The sequence below is a fragment of the Sinohyriopsis cumingii genome, chromosome 8 (genome assembly GCF_028554795.1).
Source record: "Sinohyriopsis cumingii isolate HCF-2022 chromosome 8, ASM2855479v2, whole genome shotgun sequence".
Lineage (NCBI taxonomy): Eukaryota > Metazoa > Mollusca > Bivalvia > Unionida > Unionidae > Sinohyriopsis > Sinohyriopsis cumingii.
In genome coordinates, this window is record NC_142968.1 from 20,400,963 (window position 1) to 20,425,103 (window position 24,141).

At 35.8% G+C, this 24,141-nt stretch overlaps 1 protein-coding gene across 5 annotated transcripts in view; it reads left to right on the top strand.

The window, feature by feature from the left end:
- The window catches only part of LOC149793100 (uncharacterized), a 47,071-nt gene extending 26,355 nt beyond the window's left edge, over nt 1–20,716 (top strand). For 3 of the 5 annotated variants that reach the window (XM_089967006.1, XM_089967004.1, XM_089967005.1), the window contains exons 3-4: nt 16,946–17,407; nt 19,568–20,716. In XM_089967006.1, coding sequence (XP_089823132.1) covers nt 16,954–17,407; nt 19,568–20,442 — 1,329 coding nt within the window. In that variant the 5' untranslated portion in view covers nt 16,946–16,953 and the 3' untranslated portion in view covers nt 20,443–20,716. Of the gene's footprint in view, nt 1–16,932; nt 17,408–19,567 lie in introns of all 5 variants that reach the window. The other 2 variants (XM_089967007.1, XM_089967008.1) reach the window with 1 other exon arrangement.
- Nucleotides 20,717–24,141: the final 3,425 nt, after the last annotated feature.

The following is a 24,141-nucleotide window of genomic DNA, read 5'->3' on the forward strand; positions in this document are numbered from 1 at the left end:
CGGAACACGCCTGGTTACTGGTAGGTACAATAAGGTCTAGTGTTAATTACATATACTCGCTGCTGTTTTGAATTCAGCTTTTATAAACTAAAAATTAAAAGGAATACGTAAGTACAAATGAGGTTGAAAATTGGTACGAAGACAGAACATAATGTTGGACACAATATTTTATGTACAGAAACATAGCCAAAATTATGCTTGCCCCATCTGTCAAAGGTATTGGCTCAAAACATGTAAACAAAATTAATTGCGAAGCAGATCTATTCACTTCTGTCTGTCAGTCGTTGTGTTTCATTATTAGGTACTACATTAATCATTACTAATACCAATTAAAGAATCCTGGAATTTTAATATTTCAGCATAATTCAGTCATTTGATAACTGTGTATTTAAGTATATTTGGGACAATATGGTAAATTAACAACTGGCCAGACTTATTTTCTCCCCAGCACAAATATAGTAGGGCGTATGCTGTTATCTCATGTCCGTACATCCGTCTGTTCGTTCATCCGGTTACTCTTTCCTTTTAGGTTACTTTATATAACCTAACGTTTTCTCATTGATAATAATATTCATTAAACATCGATTTAAGAAATGATAAAGGTGTTATTACACATGTAATTATTTGGCAAATTCCATGAATTTTTGTGTGCTTTGTGAAATTAATCGCTAGATGCATTGGGCCTTTTCCGCAATAGGGTTATCTGTGCGCATACTATGGGCGCTCTGTCAATCACCTGCTACTTCCAGGGCGTTCAACACGCAATCGGAGAGCGAGGAGGCATGGCAGTACTTTCGAAGTTAAGTTACCAAAACAACACGCGAGCTTACAAATACAATAAATAATCTTTACACAAAACCGAGTAGACAATGTAATAAACAGAGACAAGGTATTTAGCGCGAATTTAAGCAATCATTCTCTCATGTAGTTCGAATCCATTCGCTTAAAATTAATTATCGATTTATCAACACAGACTTTTGCGCAGCAACATGCGCACAAAGAAACGATCACAATTAATAATGATTTGAATGCTTTACAATGCTGGGGATATAAAATCACGGGTTCATGATTCAATTGTGTACGTGGGAAATTCAATGATATATTCTCTTCTCAGATTGTAGATACGAAGTAGAACTTGTCATGTGACTAAGTCATGTGACTAAGTTAAAACTAACGGTAATGTTTCCTTTTCTAGTTAAAGCAGTTTGTTAATTATGCATTTTTTTAAAATATAAAGCTAAATTCCACAACCAAAATATATATTTCTGGTTTATGAGACCGTACAAAATTGGAGGTATAAATTTTTTCGAATTTACTTAGATAATCTTTTTCTTCTTTGTGTTTTGTATTAAAAAATGAGAATATTTAATATTTTTTAATATTAAGAATGCGCTATTCATATGCAATTCACTCCATTCCATCCACCGCGTGCACGCGCGCACACCCAGAGACACAGACACCTCCTAATGACGTAGGGGAGTTGTAGATGCCAACAACGAAGAGGGAGTGAGTCTCTTCTATACTGTAGAGAATCTAATTGGATTTTGCATTGTTTTATTCCTTAAACATATAATGGTGTAATAATTTACATGAGAGAAAGAGAAAGTGATGGGAAGATTTTTCATTTCACTTTTAAATAAGAACTACTAAAAAGGTGAGCAAGAGCAAAGCACGGCATTTAATCTCAGTCGTCTGAACTTTTGAACTTTTATTGATAGTCGTATCGCCGGGAGGGAAAGATAAAGAAAATAGGGAAACATTGTTAACATTCAATTCAAATTAGTGCTAAACAGTGTATATATATTTGATACACCCCTTTATGATCTAAAATGGAAAATAATAGTACAAAGCATGACTAGCAAATTCCCGACATAAATATACATTAAGGAAAAAAACTTTGGCGAAATGTAATATAACCTTTTTGGAAAATATTGATCGTTTGGTTATATTTAGTGTTTGCGAGATCATTCAGTTTTATATCTAAGGAAGTATAAAATATTTAGTCTGTGCTTTATCGATTTACTTTTCGATTATGCGGAAAAAATACTTTTGTAGAATGAGAATTTTGGTAGCTTCTGTCAAATGAAACCAGCAATTTATTACGGGGTAGCATATTTATTTTTTTCCCCATCACATCACTCTCTTTTGACACTTTAATATCATCTGACCTAGTGTAACCTCCTGATTTCTTTTGACGTGATTATGCACGGTAGATGCCCCCTAATATATTTAAATAGAGTCAGAATATATATATATATATATATATATATATATATATATATATATATATATATATATATATATATATATATATATATATAGTCAGACTATACACGGTATATGTCGCTTTATATATTTTGTAAGATCAAAATGTGCACGGTAGATTTCGCTTGTTATATTTTGATGGATTCATACTGTACGGTGTTTGTCGCTTGATATATTTTGATGGAGTAAGAAGGTATACGGTAGATGTCGCTTGATATATTCTGACAGAGCAAGACTATTTGCTAAGCTTTTCTACGTTAATGAGCATTACAATTTTGTCTGAGATAAAGCACTTTATTTATATCGTACCTTTACTGTAATTATCCAATAAAAGACATGCTGTTTAAAAAGCGTTGATTTCGTAAAGAAGGAAAAGACAAACAAAAAGAAAGCTATGTCGAATTACTCTAGTAAGGCTTCTGTCTGGGGATAGAGGCTCCAGGTACAGAATAAAGAAATTGAAATGTAGTATAATTATGAACATAACGTCTACCGAAGGATTGATTGACTGAGTTGTGTTGAATGGCACATTGACACATCAAAGGTTATATCGTATTGAAGCAAGTGGAATCAAACGCCTTGCCAAGAGACACACTACGGCGGCCGACCAACTCTTCCGAGAGCATTATTTAAACCCCGCACCATCTGGTCGCGAGTCTGGCGTGATAAGCGCTGAGCTATATTATGTACCGAACAAAATACATAATTTTAAAGAAAGAGTCAAAGTCTAGCTTATTGTACTTAAAATCTTCGATTTTACGTGGACATTATACCGACACTCTTGAATTAATATTTCTTACTTAATAAATTATACAGTTACACGAAAAGGGTCTCTTTACCGAGCGAATCAAACACCTGCGTGAGCCTGACTTTGACAGTCCATGCTTTTCTTATTTCCAAAGGATCTCAAGACAGCAGTAGTTATTAACTAAAAGGTTCTTAAAAACGCAAATTTACAAATAATTTTCTATTATAATCTAATGAACACACATCATGAAAATATAAAAAGTTCACATTTGGACGTATTTTTTCTTCACATTTGTATGATCTCTCAGTAAGCCTTTCAGTGCCGAATATTAGTACTTCATGCCATGCAATACAAACATCAAACACCTATTGCAAAGAATTATTCCTCCTACAAATTAGTAAATACATATACCGAAAATTATCCAGAGAATTCTTTGTGTTGATAGATCAGGAAGGGTCAAGATGGATGCCATTAAGCAAAGCAAAAAGTGGAATTTTTCTATCCACCACGGATGCATAAGGAAGGATTTTTTCTTCACAATTCTGGATGAAAGATGAGAATTCAAGTCAAAATGGAGTTTATTGTGAATACCGAGGCAGCTTTAAAACAGTTGCAATGAAAGTGTATCGTGAAAGAGTCTATTAAGTAATGATTACAAAAGGAGAGAATTTGCCAGTTTTTAAGCTTTGGTCGCACAAGAGGGCCACCAGTTGAAAGACAGTAGTCACGTGATGAAAGGTAGAAATATTCATTATCGCTGTTCTACAATGGAAAATACCATAATATACACGTAGGACAAAGAGACAAATTAATGATAAATTTATCGAAAGAAAAGGCAAACTCTGTTCACTTAACTCCTGAAAACGGAAGTGAATTGAAAGATTTGGGTAACATTCTGATAATAAAATAATGTGAACAACTGTTAGAAAGATGCAGTCCAATTAATCAACTTGTATATGGATTTCCATAGTACGTGGCAATTAAAAATCGTTTTTACGAAAAAGAGGTTTTAAAAAAAAAAAACTTTTGTAACAGCTGAAGATGTAAACCAAAATGAGAAGTTTTGGTTGGAACAAAATTAAACCAGTCTGTAATTGTACCATTTGAATGAGAAGTGTTGGTTGGGACAAAAGTAAACCAATCTGCAATTGTATCATTTGAAACATGCTTCAATTTATTCATTGCCAATGTTGCAAGCGAAAACATAAATCAGACATTCTTAGAACTGATTCGTGACAAAGATTTTTATCCAGCCGGCAATATTCAGTAATTTTATCCTATCCGGTGCACCTGATAATTTCCCACATCCGGTGCAGCTTGGAAGATAAATATCTACTTGACAGTTTTGAGCACAGAACAGGATTATCAGATTATCGATTAATCCAACATGCAGTCCTCTAGAGATTAACGCATTGATCGCACAACGTTTAATATCTGAAGGCCGTATATTCCTCTGCGTGTGCTATCCCAAAGAATAACTTGAATACAATAAAGACAAAATGACAGCCTGTTTTTCAGAGTGCATTATAATGGCGGCAATATTGATTCCGGTAGGGTAACTGCTCGAGTGAAACACAGGCTTTCATGACAACCAGAGATTGAAATTTGTTGTTATTAATGGCCATTCAAGCAAATTCCCTAACACCATGCATAAGGAGAATGGCATCGACCCTTGCTTATAATCACATCATGTCTCAATAGACATGACTCTTTATCAAACATATTGCAGCCCTAGCTTACAGTTATTTTTTTTATTTCAAGTTAGTCTTCTGGAGCCTACAAAAAAATTCGCTATTCAATAAAACAGAGGTGATGGCCAAAACTGATTTATTCCACTGAATTTAAACTGTATTCAGGAATTGTCGTCAAAACTCTATTTGATTTGGGATGTCGTAATCGAAGTAGCTACGGGTTATCGAAATCAAGAAAAGATAGCCCGGTTGTGTCAACATATGCAAGAATCATGGCAAGATAGACAGGCCGTGTCCACCTCTATCAAACTCAAGGCAAGATATCAGGTCGTGTCCACCTTGATCAAAATCAAGGCACGATAGTCAGGCCGTGTCCATCTCTATCAAAATCAAGACACGATGGTCAGGCCGTGTCCATTTTTTATCAACATCAAGGCAAGATAGTCAGGCCGTGTCCACCTCTATCAAACTCAAGGCAAGATAGTCAGGCCGTTTCCGTCTCTATCAAAATAAGGCAAGTCAGGCCTGTCCACCTGTATAAAAAAAGTTAGGCCTTGTCCACCTATATCAAACTCAAGGCAAGATAGTCAGGCATGTCCATCTATGTTAAAATGAAGGCAAGTTAGTCAGGCCTGTCCACCTCTATCAAAATGAAAGCAAGATAGTCAGGCCGTGTCCATCTCTTGTCCACCTCTATTAAAATCAAGGCACCTCTTACTAAGGAGTGCATTTCCTAGTCAGCTCAGGTTTTTGTTCGTTCAAATGTTGACAGAAAATAAATAAATAAATAAATAAATAAATAAATAAATAAATAAATAAATAAATAAGTACAATGTAATCCGTAGCACTCACTTCGTATGATTTGCTACAAATAATCTCCAGAACCAACTGTACACGTGTTCCATGGCTCATGATTGCTGTTGCATATTGTGGCATTGAGTACAATTCAATGTACCATCGGTAGAAGTACTGTTATAGAGTTATCTTCGAGAGTAAATTGTTAAGGAAGAAAAGTCCTTTCATCAGCTCACTATCTCTGGCATTTCTAAGATTATACTTGCCTGGCAAAATCCTAAAATATTTGACGCTGCCAAAATTCCTAAAAGATGGGTGCTGCTACATATGACTAAAAAACATGATTGAACCAGTCTTATAGTCTTTACTTATAAGGCAAATAAATATTTTAATCTGGCTTCGATCTCATCAAAATGTACAGAAGCTTTTCTTGATTGCAGAAACGTTCTTTCTGTGCAGAACTGAATGATCTCAATACAAAGTATGAAAAATCTGGCATACGCCGTAACTAAAATGTCTCATTTTGGTCGCTAAACGTATATATTCTAGCAAACATTTGTAATGTCCTTGCACCACACGCACACACCTCCCGTAGATTTGGGGTGCAATATAGGAGTCTTACAATCTTCATTCAAATCCGCCTCTTCATTTGGGTTTGGGATTTAATGCAAGCTGTACGTATATCCTGCAATGGTATGCATCTACCCTTTAATAAATGCCACTCGGTCTTCATTTAAAATTCGTTTAAATCTTTGATACATATGGACATAACAAAAGAAAGTAACTGATTAATCTGGAATGCAGAGATAAACGCTTGAAAAGTTGCAATCAGACTACCTTTAGAATTTTATGCGAGTGTGTTTGAATTGAAAATCTTGGTAGTTTAATTTTCTAAGGCTTCCACTATTTAGTTTTGATTGCATGTTAATTGCCAACATTATCATTTTATCCATTTCCAGCGCAATTATCGTTTGATAAACAAGTTTTATGCATTTTCTAATGACTATTAATTGTATTAGACCATTTGCGTTTGCTCCCGCCTTGTATTTACGTCACGTTCTGAAACTTATTTTCTTTGCAGTTTTTATGGCATATGAGGCAAATACCAACTGAGATTTACTCACCCTAACCGTGTTGGAATTGTTTCCACCCATTTGATCAATACGTTAGGTCTCTAATTGGACCGTATTCAGTGCATTTGGAGAAAATCACAAATATCACTTGCATTTTATAAAGTTTCATTTTGAATTTGATTCTTGGACGATTCATAGTGAGTTGTAAGGAGTATATAACGTTCACTATGAATTCATGGCCTCCTAATTAAAGGAATGAAATCATCGTAATTTCAAGGCCTCCTAAGTAAAGGAATGAAATCATTGTAACTTCAAGGCCTCCTAATTAATGGAATGAAATCATTGTAACTTCAAGGCCTCTTAAGTAAAGGAATGAAATCATTATGAATTCACGGCCTCCTAATTAATTGAATTAAATCATTAGCTGCGCTGTCTATTCACACACCCGTATTGTCTATTCACACACCTTTCTGGTCTATTCACACACCCATATGTTCTATTCACACACCTGTTCGGTCTATTCACACACCCGTATTGTCTATTCACACACCTGTCTGGTCTATTCATACCCCCATATGTTCTATTCAAACACCTATCTGGTCTATTCACACATCAATATGTTCTATTCACACACCTATCTGGTCTATTCACAATCCCATTTGTTCTCTTCACACACCAGTCTGGTCTATTCACAAACCCATATGTTCTTTTCACACACCTACCTGGTCTATTCACACAGTCGTATGGGATTTCACGCACCGGCATGGGCTTTTTGTGGAAACCGCCATTGACAACTATTCGGTTCCCAAAAACGTTTGAAGTTTCCTCAATACACCAAGCAATATTTACTTTGAAGAAGATAGATCAAATTAAAACATATAGTGGCAAGGTATCACGGGTAATTTATTTCAAACAGGAAGACTAATTTAACAGTGAGTTGATGTAGGATAAGTTTCATGACGGAATTTTTTTTTTTATTCTTATTTTTGTTTTATCATAAAATTGGATTTCTAGGACGTAGGATAATCAGAATCAGATTAAAAATAAGATAAATTTACAGAATGTCAGATCTCCGTTATGTCGCCCGGAGATCTTGATTTTATTCAAATTAAATGAGATCACTATATTATGAAATACCAGTACACAGACTGGAATTCCTCTAAGAAAAATAGGAAAGAAAGCTGAATAACCAGACATTGACATGCGTTTTCTGGTGATTCATATGGCTGTCAGAAATAGTACCAACTTTTAGAGCGTGCCTCCAACCCTTGGTAAATGTTAAATTCTTTCATTTTTTTTTTTGTTTCTCTTCTTGTATTAACAGATAGTTTTTACTGTTGAACCCCTTTACCGTTGCAATAGTACCTGACAGACTATCAAACAATGGACATGCACTCGTATCTGATAGACTATTAAAGCAATGTACGTGTACTCATGCTTGACAGACTATTAAAACGATGGATAGGCACAAGTACCTGATACGTTATTAAATCAATGGGTGGTAACTCGTGCGTAATAGACAATTAAAGCGAAGGAGGGACCGTCTTACCTGATTGGCTACTAAAGCAACTGATGGGCACTAGTACCTGATATTCTACTGAAGCGACGGATGTGCACTCGTACCTGATAGTGATAGACGGGCACTCGTACATGAGAAACTGTTAAATCTGTGGCTTGGAACACGTATCTGACAGGCTATTTTTTTCGATGGAGGAACACTATTACATGACAGTCTATTAAAGCGATGGAGAAAGAGACCTGTATCTGGTAGGCTATTTAAGCGATGGATGAAACTTTGTACCTGACAGGCTATTTAAGCGATGGATGAAAATTTGTACCTGACAGACTATCTAAGCGATGGATGAAAACTTGTACCTGACAGCTATTTAAGCGATGGATGAAAATTTGTACCTGGCAGACTATTTAAGCGATGGATGAAAACTTGAACCTGACAGGCTATTTAAGCGATGGATGAAAATTGGTACCTGACATACTATTTAAGCGATGGATGAAAACTTGTACCTGACAGGCTATTTAAGCGATGGATGAAAATTGGTACCTGACAGACTATCTAAGCGATGGATGAAAACTTGTACCTGACAGGCTATTTAAGCGATGGATAAAAATTTGTACCTGACAGGCTATTTAAGCGATGGATGAAACCTTGTACCTGACAGACTATTTAAGCGATGGATGAAACCTTGTACCTGACAATGTAAGCGATGGAGGACCGCCTGTCAGGGTGTTTAAGTGATGGAAGAAAACTTGTATCGGCCAGGCTGTTTAAGCGATGGATGCTGATCTTTTAAGCGAAGTGTATAAATATGCTTCCAGTACCATGCGTACGTTCCTTTTTTTTACTGAGGTTAATTTTATCAGGCAATACTATTATTTAAGTACTGTATAACAAATAGTTTCTCTTTGCTATTTGATGTGTGTAGGACAAGTATGCGAACTGAAGCATAAAAAGAATTTTAAAGGTTCTGTTTCTATAAATTTTCTTTTGAAATATCTTATGTGATGAAAATATATAGATAAACTAAAATGGTTGTTTGAGAACTGTAACTGGATCAGTTAGTTTTATAACGATTTGACTCTCTCGCTCTTCTATTGAACATTACGTGTTTATTTCACAGCGATAACGGCTGGGGTAAGACAGCGATTAATTTTCTCATATATTACCCACATACACGTTTTCCAAGCTAAACGCACAACAACGTTTTCATTACACAGACATTCCCCAGCATGACAGTGCCACTACCGACAATTACACAAAAATTCGTAAAAGTGACAGTGCCATTATCGGCCATGACACAAAAATCTGTATGGGTAACAGTGCAATCTCTGATCATTATACCAAAATCCCTATGGGTAACAGTACAATCTCTGATCATTATACAAAAACCCCAATGGGTAACAGTGCAATCTCTGATCATTATACCAAAATCCCTATGGGTAACAGTGCAATCTCTGATCATTATACAAAAATCCCAATGGGTAACAGTGCAATCTCTGATCATTATACAAAAATCCCAATGGGTAACAGTGCAACCTCTGATCATTATACAAAAATCCCTATAGGTAACAGTACAATCTCTGATCATTATACAAAAATCCCAATGGGTAACAGTGCAATCTCTGATCATTATACCAAAATCCCTATGGGTAACAGTGCAATCTCTGATCATTATACACAAATCCCAATGGGTAACAGTGCAATCTCTGATCATTATACAAAAATCCCAATGGGTAACAGTGCAATCTCTGATCATTATACAAAAATCCCAATGGGTAACAGTGCAATCTCTGATCATTATACAAAGATTCCTAAGGGTGGCAGTGCCATTACTGACAATTACACAAAAATTCCTAAAAGTGACAGTGCCATTGTCTACCATTACACAAATATTCCTTGGGTGTTATGGTGCTATTACTGACACACATATAAACGTGGAAGCTCTTGCTGGGCATATTAGCATTCAAAGACCACCGGAGTCTAGGGGTTTCTTTTGGGTCAGTCAAAACATCGATTGTGAACAAATCAGTAATTATTGGTCTGGAAGCAATTTATCCTGGTTTGACCCTATCAAATTAACATTGTGTGGTACAGTTATGTTAAACTCTTACATTCACGTGCTACACACATTCATTCTTTATTCAGCAAGGTTAATTATTTTAAAACAAAATTAGGAGTCTGACAGCTGTTAGAAATGGTATAGTGTTGGCGTTCAATAGGGTGCAATTTCGGAACTGAATGCTTTCCCGCATTCTACCCCAACCCCACACAAATTAAAACAATTGAAAGATTTGTTGAACCTCCATATTTATAGGAAGTGTTTCAAAGGCTAAAGAAGGTATTATACTATGCGATAAATTACATTTGAATATGTTTGAAGAGAAAAACAATGATAAATGAATTTGCATAGGAATTTGAATAAATGTCTAAAATTTAAAAACAAAAAACGTTTAAAGCATAAAAATCAAACTTTCACAAAAAAACATTAAATATAAAAGCACAAAGTGCTGTACATGAAAATTGGCCAATGAGTGAAATTAAGGACAGCTGGTAGTTTGGGCAGCTTATGATATTAGATCTATCGACAGTGATGCACAATAGCTTACGGCCGTTGTAGAGGCAAATACAAAATACTTGTTGCAATATACATAGGTGAAGCGTGCCGAGTGATATATACCGCTTTTTTGTGTCTGTTATTTAACAAGCTGTTACGAAAGACAACAGTACACTAAAATCACCCCCACTAATGGGACTAGCATTCAATATCAACAACCATAACATATAGACCTGTAATAGAAAACTTCAGTTTAAGAGCGACTAACTCTTGAACAGTAGTGTTGATATCGCTAATGAAGGCATACGTGATATCTTTGAGGCACCATGTCCCATTGTTAATTATAAAATAGTTCTTTTGAGTTTTGGTGAGAGAGTTACCACTTATCCTCAAAATATATAAGATTTCCAAAAGTAAACTAGTATCTTAGTTATTTACAGGTGATATAACGCGTGCGGAACACCAGCAATCATGAGGTTTAAGATGGAGGAGGAGGAGTGAGTGTGTGTGTGTGTGCGAGATTGGGATTTTTAACGTAGCTTTAACAATTTTTCAGTCATATCGCTACAACGTCTGCAGTGTGGCAGTTTATAGTGATGACTAGCACTGGGGCATCATGTCGCAGACATGGAGCATGGTGGCCCACCCAGCCACGTTATCCTGACACCAGGCCGACCAGTCCTAACACTAGCCTCTTAATGCTGAGCGGCAAGCGAGGCAGCGTTAGTACCATTTTTATAAGTCTTTGATATGACTCGGCCGGGGTTCGAACGCACGACCTCTCGCATCCGAAGCGGACGCTCTAACCACTAGGCCACCGGAACGGTCGATGCGAGAGTTTAATAATTTGCATAATACTAATACAAGGGAAGTTTTCGTGGTTAAGTAGTAAATTTTAAAGTTGTTACAAAAGAAAAGTTAATTGAATGTGCAGACAACACACATACCCTTAAGCTGTGTATTGAGACAAGCCACCGGGGACTTGATTATGCAGATAACACAAAATGCTTTTCTCCGTATACTGATGCAAGCCACCGGGGACTTGATTATGTAGATAACACAAAATGCTTTTCTCCGTATACAGTAATACCTCGAACATTCGCGAGGTTAGGTTCCAGAACCAGTCGCGGATGAGGAGGAATCGCGAATGTTTGGTACGAGTCACTAAAAATGCTAATAAATGCTTATTTCTAGGGTTTGAACCCTAAATATGACCCAAATCATGCTCCCAAAGCACTTTAATTTCATTTAAAAGTTAGCTTAATACATTACCCTTAAAAAGAGAAATAAATGGTTGACGTAAAAATAGAGTACAGTATTGCCTAATGGGTATTTGCCACACTAGCGCATTTACAGTACGGTACATGCATACTAATATTACCCCTATACTAATTGATTGGCTGCCGTTTTCTTTTGCACTCACAGTAAGGTAAAACCAAGCAACGAATAGGACTGTAAACTTAATGACTGACGTTTTCTTTGTCATTGTCAGGAAGGTAACCTAGGTTAACTTCATGTGTCACAGAAGTCATATAAAGAAGGTACAATTCAATAAAATAAAAAAAAAAAACAAACATGTACGTAGAGGGTACCAATGAAAATTTCGCGAATCCGTGAATTCGCGAATCCAGAAACGCGAATGCACGAGGTATTACTGTACTGATGCAAGCCACCGGGGACTTGGTTATGCAGACAGCACACATACCCTTGAGCTGTGTATTGATGCAAGCCACCGGAGACTTGGTTATGCAGACATCACACATACCTATGATTTGTTTACTGGTGCAAGTCAACGGGGACTTGGCACCGTATCGTACCAAGAATATAATCGCAATTGGATGTTCGTCAGTTTTGCTGACAAAACTATCAAAAAAGGAACTACTCAGCACATTGTTTTGAGGTCTGAAGTGAGGAATGAAAGAGAAGTTTCATAATTATCTGTATAGACATCGTTTCAAAGTACATACATATCACAATAATCTCATACATATTTCGACCATTGCCAAACTGTATGCTGCAAGACATTGCTGGCTAGTGGAATCTGGTTATGACATTGGTTACGGACCATTTAAATCAAACAGTGATGAATACGATCTTGCACGCCTACCCGGTGTCATGAACAAGTCCAGTGATAAGACAGATGTTCAAATACTTTCTTCTGACTGCACGTAATATGCTGGTAAAACGTAATGAAGCTGGTAAAGTGATCAGTTCTCGAATGTCATAAGTTTTGTTTGTGGTGATAGCTTTTGGATCTCTCAAAACGTCGGTTATCATTTTTATTTTGTCCTTAATGAAATGTTTTCAAAACAAGAATAGGTTTCGGTGATATCGAAATATAAGAAAGATGCCCATTCAAGACATTTTAAATCTCAAATGTCTAACATCACCTTAATATTATTGGTCTCCACCTAAAGATCAGACAAGCTGTTGCGTGTCTTACATGTGCCAATCATATTTTATTGACCGGGTGTGAGAAATAGCAAAACACAGAGGATTGCCCAGTCACAATATCATGTACTGCCGCGATCGATATCTTATGTGAAGAGCAGGACAAAACTTCATAGGACAAGTTTTTCCTTCTTCCATCTGACTAGTGATTATCCTGTTCCGTAGTTCTGAATGCCTATAATTAGTAAACATTAGCAAATATTGGGGAAAACGTGACAATCTGACTGGTCATTTTCCTGTTCTGTAATTGTAAGAGCATGTACTTAGAAAGAGTAAGCCTCTATTGAAAATGAAAGTAACACTCAGTGGAGACAAAGAAGCATCTTAACCTTCCAGAATCATATACAAAACGTGCACTTTGTTACTTACACAGTGGGCGTGGTCCAGAATCATATACAAAACGTGTACTCTGCTACTTACACAGTGGGAGTGGTCCAGAATCATATACAAAACGTGTACACTGCTACTTACACGGTGGGCGTGGTCCAGAATCATACACAAAACGTGTACTCTGCTACTTACACAGTGGGCGTGGCTACCAAGGCAGAGACTAGACCACATCCCGTCTGAAGAACCACTTCTCCTGGCTTGAAATGGCGAAAGGTGTGGAGCTATGGATTTAGCAGTGTCATAACTGCCCTTTATAGGAAATCACCTACAAATGACCTTGCACTATTGGTGATTGAAAACAAAGCTTGAGGGCATAGTGGTGTCAGCTTTTCGTTTCATCCCACTTTTGTTTACTTAAAATCTCCTGAACTTTTGATATAGCTTTAAAAAAAACTTTGAATTGTTTGTATCATGGATAGTCTTTTTGTTCAATAACACATAGAGTTTGCGTAATTAGTATTTTAAGAATTAGTCACATTTAATTACAAACTGTGCCTGTTTACCTGTCCGTCCGTCCGTCCGTCTGTTCGTCCGTCCATCATATTTTGTTGTTTACTCTCTCTCTCCTGAACAGTTTGTGATGTCTTCGTAAAACTTTTTATGCACGTGAATCACAACAGGAGTATGTGATCCACATACGATTCAGGTTTGTCAGACTAGAACTGTCAGAGTTATAACCCCAGAGTTGTTTTTCATCCAGTCTGTCAATACCATCAAAATTTCAGACCTAGAGATACATTTAATTTTTAGTGCTACTCTGTGTATCCTTGCTCGATCAGATTGTTTTTCCATCAAATTCTGCCGATACATGTAAACCTCTAACCTGACCCTATTAGTATTTACTCCAGTTCAAGAAAATCATCAGCCTCGTTTGCATTTTAGACGGCTTCGTTTGGAATTTTGCTTCTTGGATGTATTATGTGAATTTAAAAGCATTTATTATTTTGTTCACTCTCTGAATCCATGGTTTTGTAATGACAATAATTACATCATTAGCTGTGCTGTCTATTCGCCCAGGCTGATAGGATCGTATTGGACAGGGACTCCCATTAATCCAGTTCTGCTAATTTTAGCGTAGACGGAAATTTGAGGTTGCGTTTTATTTTTAATGACATTCTGTGACATTCAAGGATTGCTTAATCTAATGGACGGTGTACCTCATAGTTTTGCACCCACTATTCTCTTTAGTATAGTAAAATGTATTACATTTTCAATTTCAGAGGGCACACAAAACATACAATTTGACAGTTGTTCACTACAACCTTGCTGGATTTGGTTGGTTTTCACAAAACGTATTAATACATTCAGATCAGTAGTTTGTCCAGTTTTGAAAAACATCATCAAGTCAAGTTTACTTTTATTTTGGAAGGTGTTAATGTCATTCTTTAGTGGATTAGTAATGAATCTGAAAGATCAGTACACTTCAGTTTTATAAGTCGGAATCTTAAGTACAAAATTCAACAAATATCGATGTATTCCTGTAATCTGCATATCTATGTTTGAAAAAGGAAAGAAATCATCAGCTTTGCTTTTGTTCACCCGCCCCGATATATTGAGAAAGGAAATGACAATCTGACCAATTTATGCCACCCATAAATCCGGCCTCATCTGTCATATTAAACGTTAAGAGTAAATAAATTTTAACGAAAATAATAAATGCAGTTTTATTTTGAATATCGAAATTTGTGGTGATTGACATTCTGAGTGCAGTAAAAGTGAACCAGATAGTAATTGGTGTAGTGAAAATGGATCCAGATAGTTATGGGTGTAGTAAAAATGGATCCATATAGTTATGGGTGTAGTAAAAATGGATACAGATAGTTATGTGTGTATTGAAAGAGGATCCAGATACTTATCGGTGTAGTGAAAAGGGATCAATGTAGTTATGGGTGTATTGAAAAGGGATCCAGATAGTAATAGGTGTATTGAAAAGAGATTAAAATAGTTCTTAGAGTATTGGAAAGTGATCCAAATAGTACTGGTGTAATGGAGAGGGATCCAACTAGTTCTGGGTTTAGTGGAAAGGGATCCAACTAGATCTGTGAGAGTATGCTCTAATCTTATTCAACACTGCGCAGAGACATAACAAGTTTCAGGGTGATCTAAAATGGTAAGTTCAGTTTTAACGAATGCATATCTCTACCTCGAGAGCGGATATAACTATCAATTCACAGCTTATCTCTTAGTTTCTTTTGTTTAATCGATTCTTTAGGGTTGTATTTTGGGGTTGTATTTTGTTTTGTAATTCATTATTAGAACACACTTCATTTACTATATAGAAAAGCCATTACTTAAAAATAGATTCAGACCGTATAACACTATAAAGCAACAGGGTCAGATTTCATTTCAAAGGAGTATATGCTTTTTGAAAAGTGTACAGTAATATTGGTAATTTTAGGTGCAGTATAACATTTCAGATGTACTGCAGAAAGCTGTGGTTGCTTGTATAAGAGCATACGTATCACAGACGGGTTCATGGGGCCAATATACAATACACACAGCTCTTGTGTCCTAAAATTATTAAATTTTTCAGTCTACTGCAAAAAAGATTAATAAATTATGTAGTTATATGGTTTTGCTTGCTTTTGTAGATACCTAAAATGTGTGTGTGTGTGTGTGTGTGTGTGTGTGTGTGTGTGCATATATATATATATATATATATATATATATATATATATATATATATATATATATATATATGCACACCTAAAAGTCAAATAACCTATTAACGACCCAATCAAACCAATCACCAATCAGCTTACCTACATACCTATCTTACGTCACGATAGCTTACGTATCAGGAGTCTCTTTCTCAACAACGCGTTGGTTTATTTATCTAAATATTCATCAACGGAGTTTAGGATTTCTGTGAAACGTCTGCGTAAATCATTAAGTCTCTTTCTTACATTTCACCTGTTTTTCAATAAACGTATCTACCAATATTGTGTTTATTAAAAGTAGCCTGATTTCCATGATAATCAGTTCACTGTGAACATTTTCTGTCGCTTCAAGGGTGTAGACAGTACATACAAAACCGATGACAGCTTACAGGGTTTTGTATTACCTGATAACAAACGGTTGTTACAAAGGCGTTGAACCTAATTGTGACTCAACCCCTTCGTGTCGCGTTATATTGCCAGTTTGTAATTAGTAGAAAAAAAACATGCATACAATGTCAGTTGATGGGGGGTGGGTAAGGTTACTTGTGACCGAGTTTAACAGTGTGTTATGTGCAGTCGTTATTTCCAGTTGTATTTATAACGCTCTTAATCAAAAAGGTGGGTTTCGTCCATTGTAGCTTTTATTGACATGAACCCTTTCGGTTTGTTCTCTCTCTCTCCCTCTCTCTCTGTCTCTCTCTCTCTCTCTCTCTCTCTCTCTCTCTCTCCGGAAAGATCATGTTATCAAGTGACAAAATTTTATATCCTATGCTCTATTATTATTTTCAGTTGTTCATTTCAGCACACTGAATGAAGATGGAACCGGATGTTCGTCATGGAGAACTTCGACTTGCATTCGAAAATTCAGATTACAACAAAATTCTTGAAATTATCCACGATGAGAATTTCGATATAAATCAGAGAGATATAACTCATGATCTTCAAACAGTCCTTATGAAAATGTGTTATCTAAACCTAAACAAAAATGAGATGGAAGAAATAATGGCTTCTGTGTTTGAAAGAGACCCAGATGTTAACGCACAAGATTCGTGGGGACGTACCGCCATTATGCACGCATGCATAGCAGACAATTCCGTTGTGTTTGACAGCCTGATGGACCATTCTGTTCTTCGTTTAGAGATGCTCGATTTTGAAGGAAACTCGGTTCTAATCTACGCCGTGAAAAACGACGACTTCTATATGGTGGAGGATATAATACAACATCAGTCAGGGTTGGGATTAATAAATATATACAACAGCAAAGGTACGTTGATTTTTTTCTTTCTTCTTTCTATTCCATAGTTACCATGGAGTATTTAGTATTGAAGATCCATGTGGGGTAGGTACATGGGGGGGGGGGGGTATGGAGAGCGGGGAATGTGGATGTTGATGTTTTTCAATTATTTCACCTGCTGTATTATATACCCCTTTATTGATTTTATTTCATCTCATTTGATAAGAATATTACATTGTAATTGATAAGAATATTACATTGTAATTGATAAGAATATTATATTGTAATTGATAAGAATATTACATTGTAATTGATACGAATATTACATTGTAATTGATAAGAATAACACATTGTAATTGATAAGAATATTACATTGTAATTGATACGAATATTACATTGTAATTGATACGAATATTACATTGTAATTGATACGAATATTACATTGTAATTGATAAGAATATTACATTGTAATTGATAAGAATATTACATTGTAATTGATACGAAGATTGCATTGTAATTGATAAGAATATTTTGTTTTAATTGATAAGAATATTACTTTTTTCTACAGAGAAAAAAAGATAGACGGTTATAGTGCGTTTTATTGAGTGTGAGTCCGAATTCTTATTTCACTCAATCTGTTTGTCAGAGGATTCATTGCAGAGAATAAACCTATCACATACTAAAAGCGAGATATAAAGAAAGTTGTTATTGCCTGTCTTTCACATCTCTTTTTAAAAGACGAATCTCATGTATTGCAAAATGGCAGAACATCGTCTTTAATTTGAGATTTCTATAATTGAAATCGGACACACACAGACCGACAGACAGATAAAAAGGCAAATAATTTAGAGTAGTACGAAACTATTCTAAATAAGACATATTTTTGAGATAAATATTGCTTAGCAAAAATTAAATTGCTTGAGATATCGCTTGCACCTTTTCATTACACTTTCTGTGTGTCCTGGAATGTGCGCACTGATACTTGCTTCCTTTCCTTTGACTGTGCACACTGAAACTGACCCCAGGTCCCTAGACTTTGCACACTGGAACTAGCCCCATTTCCCTTGACTTTGCAATCTGGAGTTGGGCCCATTTCCCTTGACTTTGCACACTGGAACTAGCCCCATTTTCCTTGACTTTGCACTCTGGTACTGGCCCCATTTCCCTTGCCTTTGCACACTGGAACTAGCCCCATTTCCCTTGACTTTGCACACTGGTACTGGTCCCATTTCCCTTGACTTTGCACACTGGAACTAGCCCCATTTCCCTTGACGTTGCACATTGAAACTAGCCCCATTTCCTTTGACTTTGCACTCTGGTACTTATTGATTAATGATTTATATTGCTGCTCAAAACAGGGGTAATCTTGGTAATAATCGGCATTTTCACTTCGTTTGGAGTCACAGGTTTTTAGTAAAGATATACATTTTACACTTACATATATGTATGTATGTATGTATGTATGTATGTATGTATGTATGTATGTATGTATGTATGTATGTATGTATGTATGTATGTATGTATGCATGCATGCAAGTAATGTATGTATGCATGCATGCATGCATGTAATGTATGTAGGTAGGTAGGTAGGTAGGTAGGTAGGTATGTATCTATCTATGTATGCAGATAGGTATGTATGTATGTAATGTAATGTATGTATGTATGTATGTATGTATGTATGTATGTATGTATGTATGTATGTATGTATGTATGTGTGTGTGCATGTATGTGTCTGTCTTGATTTAGAGTTATACATCTCTAACAATTCAAGAGTATCAGATTCTAGTCATTATCATTTAATGTCAGGCGAAGTATTTCACTCAGAGTAATAAATATACATAACAATTTTGTCAGTTCATGCACCTTAATTGGCTTGGCGACTTGTCGTTGGGGTAATGTTTCGATATTCTTCACTATATACGTATACTGTGCTCTCTTTATTGGCTTAATACTAAATTTTCTTATTGGTTAAAAGCAAGGAAAATATGTTAAGCAAGATGCAGATAAAGCGTATAACATTTACTGCCTCGGCTGTATGTAAAACATTAGTTTTCCGACAGGCTGTGAAACATTTTGCTTGTTCACCAAAATGCATCTGAGTTCCCTCTCCATGGTGACAAAAAATTAGCTGTTTTCGTACACGGGTGCCATAATAGCGCTTTCGACCTTGATACTAATTTATGCTTTCAGGTCAATCGCCACTGACATTGGCAAAGAAGATGGGTAAAAGGAACATTTGTAATCTCTTTGAGTCAGTCGTTAATGAGTCCCCTAAAAGTCAAAGGAAATCCAAACCCCGACATCGAAAACACAAGGAAATAAGTTCTTTAACACTTGAATTTTCCGCCTCTCCGGAGAGGAGATCTCAAAATACTTTGTCCACAGTATACATTTCGCCGAGGGAAAGAGAACAAAATAAAGACAGGTTAAAAGAGATGAAAAAGCTTAATCTGCAAGACGATTTGAGTTCCGATAAATGTGAATCTCACTATACATCACGCAAAGCTACCTATCTGGACGAAGAGGAAATTCGTCATCCGTTAATTCTTACTTCAGCAAATTTAGAACGTTCTAAACATAAAGACGAGAGTGCTCGTGATTCTAATCTGTGTAGTGGCAATATCATATTGCCAAGTCTGGTAACAAGTGAATGTGAGAACGTCGAGTTTCCTAAAAAGTTCGAAAAGAAAAAGAGGAGGGGTTCTATTTCACTCCCAGATCTCAGAAACATGAAAGGATGCCTTGTGAATTCGGGAGGAAACTCACCAAACTACTGCAATGGAAATGTCGATAAACGGGCAAGTGACGTGGACGGTATTTCACGGGACTCAGATGAAGAAGAAGAGAATGTGTTCACTCAAAGTTTTCCAAGTGCACGCATCACAAAGTTGGAAGGAAGATTGGGGAAGAAATTAAATTCTTTAAGAAGATGCGAAACTGAGAAACAACTAAGACTACCAGAAATCGCTCCCCAAATTGAAACCAGGAGCAAAACTACGTTATCGCGTGTGCGCAAACTTTCTAGCAGCGATGATGAGTTGCGAAGGGTCTTGATCCAGCAGTGACGGATGAGGTATGCCTTTGTTCTAAAGGTTGATATGAAGGCAACAACATCTTTGATGACATTGGACATTTGTCGTCTCTCATTCGTTTCATATTTGAACACGTTGCACATTATATCGATATTTATTACACAGATTATGTTTGATGTGTTTTGTGCTGTCGTGTACATGTACTTGTGATATTAGGTAAACTCCACTGTTTCCAAATAAACTTGTTGAATGTGCAAGACACTGACTGATGCCACGATAACCAGTCCCTTGCACTATTTCAAACTTATTTCTCTTATTCCTTCAGTTACATCATTATTTTCCTATATAGTGCTTTTTTACATACAAGATGAACTTCTTATTTGAGTCAGAAGTAAATGACCTGATTTTAGGGCACAGTTGTATTTGATATATTCAGATATTAACCGTCTATCACATACCAAAAACATGAAAACACTAAAAGAAAAATTGATAGTATTTGCGTGTACTAAATGTCTTATATTGTCATACTTTCGTACCGAGAGGTTTAAACAAACTGATTAGCAAACGAACGGTCTGATGATCATCTACCTACAATCCAGTGGAAATGACGAATTATTTAATTAATATTTGACAAAAGTATATACTGAAAAACACGCAAACCACAGCTATGGATGATTACTGGCTGTAATTATATAAAAATATCCATATGATAAATTTGTAAGCTTATAATGATTGTTCTTTTCAAAAGAAACTACATCTGGGAACGTTGCACATTCTAAAAACTCTAAGTCACTTACTACTATTTATTTAGGGGTGAATAGGTGAGGAAATTTTCAATCCATGCAGAATAATGTTTGTTTGTTTTCAAATCTCCTGTAAAGTTAACCATTTTTCTCTGATAATATAGCGAGAACAGGCATATATGATCAGATTTATTTTTCCAGGAAAGACTGGTCTTATGTTCTTAAAAAGTTAAGAACTAGATCATGCTTTAAAGGTCCAGTATAAGTAAGACACATGGTCTGGGACAAATCCTGATTTTGATGTGTGACACATGGTCTGGGACAAATCCTGATTTTGATGTGTGACACATGTTCTGGGACAAATCCTGATTTTGATGTGTGACACATGTTCTGGGACAAATCCTGATTTTGATGTGTGACACATGTTCTGGGACAAATCCTGCTTTGATGTGTGACACATGTTCTGGGACAAATCCTGCTTTGATGTGTGATGTAGGAGTTTTTTTTCTAGATATTACTTAAGTCATAATACAACTGAATGCAGCAGAAACATTATACAAGTTCAGGACTTAATTTTTAAAAAAACTCTAAATATGCGGTATCGATTGACCTGCTATAGTTCCCAATCGAGTCATATTGGTCACCATTTTCTGCATTGGCCTTCTGTGTTGTATAGGGTGAATATAACCAGATCGGACAATACAGGCATGATTTCCCTTGGTACAACATTCATTGATGGTTGATATTAGAACACCTTTTGGACAGACTTAAAACATAAAATAAAAATCAGGCATGAGGTCGAAATAAAGTTTTCAAAATAGTCCGAGTAATTTCGCAGTCTTGCCAGCCTTGGGGTTGGGGATTATCACATGTCAAGACGTAACTATTTTAATAAAACTTGTAGCAGAAAGACATTGGAAAAGATTGAATGCCTGACACATTATTCATTTGATGAGCATTACATTATGACATCATTTGTGACGCCATTAAATCTTACTACAACAAGATCTACTAATGAAACAACAGTACAGAGGATCTGATTTAATATTGAATTTCGGAAACGATTTTAATAGTTTTCAGCATTTGCGACCCTTGGAGAGGAAAAACAAACATTTTTCAACAAGTTTAATAAATTCAACGATATATTCTTTACTATTTGGGATTCTGTTTATCACATAGCTCTATTGCGACTGGAAGGTGTCTAGATTTTAAATAAAAACTTTTGCAAGTGAATTTCGGCGTTACATTTAATTCTAGCTCATACGATACACCTTACAATTCTGCGTGCGAAAAAGTAGTCCCTATCAAGAGTTAAAGCAATGTTGCACAATTTGATAACTACTTACTAACAGTTAAAAGTCGATAACAATACAATTTCGAAGAGCAGGTGTCTTTCCAATCAGTAGAACATTTGACTCGGACAACATTTTCAACACTGAATCTACGATGGAACTCCCTGTGTGATGTCACATAATTCACTCGGTTAGGTAAGCTGGAAGAGTTGTGGTGACATATACATCTAGATTTCGACGAGTCTGTTTACACCGTTTTCACAATAAGAATGTCTATTCCAGCAAGACATTCATGACAGATGCAGTATTGGATGTGACACTAGAAATGTCATTCCATGTCTTTGATATTTGTCAGAAACGACGATTACTAGATGAAGAAATTGATTCTTCCCTAAATAATATATGATTATATGAGTCAGATGTCTGGACACACCTGTTATTTGAAATCCTGTAAAAAAAATACGAGCAGTGGAGTGAAACTATATTGATTTAAAGCAAACAATTTGCGTCAAAAGCCACGAAATTATAATCTCTTTCCTAAAGTATTTTTAATATAGAGCCCTTTTAATTATAAAAAGGGAGTTTAAATGTTTTCAAATGCGTTAGTACCCTTATGAAACAAAATAATTTAAATATATACGATGGTGAGTGAAATTATGGTCTACTACTTTTAAATCGATATACCGAACCATATGATAAGCAAACCATTTATATTTTGTGCTCTCGAGCAAGTAATTAAAAGCTAGTAAACTGGATAAAATAATGAAGATTTCTCATTTAGTACTGCATGTTTAAAGTTGCAACAGCATAATAAATTAAGTTCCTTATTCCACTGAGAGTATATTCAAAAGCGAAAGCTATCGGCCTTGTTATCTATTTGGTAAAAAATACCCTGTAGTCTTTCTATCTCAGCATCAACAATATATGAGCAAAGTTCACAATTCCCACTAAATACAGGTCTTGAGAAAATTATGTTTGAATGAAATTATTCACTCGGAAGTTTCTATTCCATCAAATTTAAGACATGTCAGTTTTGTTGGGTATATATTCTTCGATTCAAAGAAGCTATGGTATTGACATAAATTAGCATACAGTCCGTATTAACTATGTCATTAATATCGAGTTTCAAAGATATATATTTCTAATGGTTGCATATTATAAATACGTTATTGCTCTCACCGGACAAAGAGGTGAATATATACAAAGAACGATACAGAAGAATATGGAGGTGAATGGAAGCAATGTAAAAAGGCTAGCGAGAATGATAGATTACAGGAAAAATATTACCCTTCGAACGACCTGAATTCAAAGACACGCAAATACGTGCGTTACGATATATGGTCTTTTTATCGGCATATAAATTAGCACACAGTCTGCTTTAACCAGTCGATTACTTTGAAGTTCGAACTTACATTTAAAATAACGGTCGTGACACAGTCCGATTCTTTCTTTTGATGCTGATATCTTTTGCATTCATGACAAAGTTTTATACTTACTTCTGATGCCACCTGCTGAGAATATTTATTGACTCCCTAGTTAAAACATTTATACCTTTGGGAGTTAATTGCTATATAACGTATAGTCGTTTACCATTTTGTACAATAAATAAAGGTTTGTCATGTAACACTGAAAGTTTTAAAAGAATGCTAACAATTATAATGTTGTCAAACAGCCGGCAAAGATTCTGAGCTTTTGAA